Consider the following 2,457-nt stretch of genomic DNA (forward strand, 5'->3'; position numbering starts at 1 on the left):
CTCTGGTACCTCCTATTGGCAGAGTCTGTACAGGCGCCAGGTGGCAAAGCAGAGATGCGGTGAGAGTCTCCGCTCCAGCATCACAGAGTTTAGAAGGGCGGGAAAGGAGTTGGACACAGCTCAAAACCTGGCAGATGACCTCGATTTTTAAAAGCACTGGGTCTGATGGAACCGTGCAAGGGCAAGGAAGTCGGAGGCTGATCAGCTTTTCTCTATCAGGATTTACAATGAGAAATAACCAGAAAGATCGATCATAGAATTGCCTTCTCAGGAAAATTTCAAGACTACAGTAGAGATATCAAAGCAAGACTGGTGATGCAAATGCTTTACTTTTCAAATCTGTTTGTGATATTTAAACCTCTGTCACCTGGGGCAGCCTTAGTTCTCAGAGCTCCTGGTACAAGCCTCTTCCCTTGGGTGGATTCTTGGCTCTTCTCCCAGCATGGCCCCCAAAACCAGTCTTCACTTCCACCCCAAACAAGGAAACTGAAGAAACCGAGACTGACTCCTGCCTCCAGGCCACAGGAAACGTCTGCTTCTCTGAACTTGCCGAAGGAAGAAAAAGAACAGCAAGAAGCAATTGAACATATTGATGAAGTACAAAATGAAACAGACCGACTTAACGAACAAGCCAGTGAGGAGATTTTGAAAGTAGAACAGAAATATAACAAACTCCGCCAACCATTTTTGCAGAAGAGGTCAGAATTGATGGGCCAAAGCCCAGATTTTTGGGTAACAACATTTGTTAACCATCCACAAGTGTCTGCACTGCTTGGCGAGGAGGATGAAGAGGCGCTGCATTATTTGACAGGAGTGGAAGTGACAGAATTTGAAGATATTAAATCAGGTTACAGAATAGATTTTTATTTTGATGAAAATGCTTACTTCGAAAATAAAATTCTCTCCAAAGAATTTCATCTGAATGAGAGTGGTGATCCATCTTCGAAGTCCACTGAAACCAAATGGAAATTCAGAAAGGATCTGACAAAACACAGAATAAAGCCAGCAGGAAGAGACAGCATGAGGAACCAGAAAGCTTCTTCACCTAGTTTACTGATCATTCTGATGCAGGTGCAGATGAGTTAGGAGAGGTCATCAAAGATGCTGTGTGGCCAAATCCATTACAGTACTACTTGGTTCCAGACATGGATGATGAGGAAGGGAAAGAAGAAGATGATGATGAAAAGGGAGAAGGATTGGAAGATATTGATAAAGAAGGGGATGCGGATGAAGGTGAAGAAGATGAAGATGATGAGGAGGGGAAGGAAGGAGAGGAAGATGAAGGAGAAGATGACGAATGGAACACTGATGGATCCCGACCTTCCTTTTTAAATTTTCTCCAGTCCCCGGGAGCAAGTTACAGTCTTTTTTTTTTTTTTTTTTCTCCTCCTCTTATGCTCAGTCGCCCTGTTTTTGAGGTCTCTTTTCTCCTTTACACCACGGCTCACAACTTATTTTTGGGGGAATTACCTTGAGCAGAATTCAGTGGGAAAAGAATCTCTACCCCTTTCTGTTCCAAATACATTTTTACCCCTTCCTGTCTCCACAAAAACTTTGTGGACTCAACACCACCATGCTCTGTGGGAAGAAAGAAGACCCTCCTGCTCCCTTAGGTCTGCCGGAAGCTGGAGGGTGCCAGGAGGCCCCTGTGTAGTAGTGCGTAGAATTCTAGCTTTTTCTTCCTTTCTCTGTATTTTGGGCTCAGAGATTACACTGTGTCTCTATGTGAATATGGACAGTTAGCATTTACCAGCATGTATCTGTCTACTTTCTCTTGTTTAAAAAAAGAAAGAAAAAACTTAGAAAAATGGGGTTCTAGAAAGTCAGCAAAGGTTGGGTCTGAGATGTTTGGGTGGGTTAAGTGGGCATTTTGACAACATGGCTTCTCCTTTGGCATGTTTAATTGTGACGTTTGATGGACATCCTTGCAGTTTCAGATGACACTTTAAAAATAAAATTCTCTCCTAATGATGACTTGAGCCCTGCCACTGGATGGGAGAATCAGCAGAGCCTGTAGGATCTTATTTGCAATTGATATTCTCTGTTGTAATTTTATTCATGTTTATTTTAAAATTTTTCTTTTTATTTCCCTGGAAAGGAAAGATGATGCTCAGTTTTAAACGTTAGAAGTGTACAGGTTGCTTTGTTACGATAAAACTAAATGCGTACACAAAGGAAAAAAAATGTGTTTGTATGTTCAATTTTTACCACTTCGTGGGGATAATAAATTTCCTATGTAACTACTGAAAAAAGAAAGAAAAGAAAAGATATTCTCTTGGTAAGATTCATTCAATGATCTATCACTATTTATAAAGCGTCTGTTTCTTGTGAGTGAGGCAGTGTTCTGGGTGCTGAGGATAACTCAGCGAACATGACAGATAAAAAGTCACTTTCGGGCTTCCCTGGTGGCGCAGTGGTTGAGAGTCCGCCTGCCGATGCAGGGGACACGGGTTCGTG

General features: G+C 42.2%; 1 protein-coding gene across 1 annotated transcript; it reads left to right on the plus strand.

Moving 5' to 3' along the window:
* The first annotated feature begins 315 nt into the window (after positions 1 to 315).
* LOC102996388 (protein SET-like) lies at positions 316 to 2,079 on the plus strand. The gene is given in 2 exon segments (XM_055085657.1): positions 316 to 985; positions 988 to 2,079. Coding segments are annotated over 2 exon segments (1,158 nt in total). The 3' UTR covers positions 1,476 to 2,079.
* The last annotated feature ends 378 nt before the right edge of the window (positions 2,080 to 2,457 follow it).

This window comes from Physeter macrocephalus, chromosome 1, assembly GCF_002837175.3.
Source record: "Physeter macrocephalus isolate SW-GA chromosome 1, ASM283717v5, whole genome shotgun sequence".
Classification (NCBI taxonomy): domain Eukaryota; kingdom Metazoa; phylum Chordata; class Mammalia; order Artiodactyla; family Physeteridae; genus Physeter; species Physeter macrocephalus.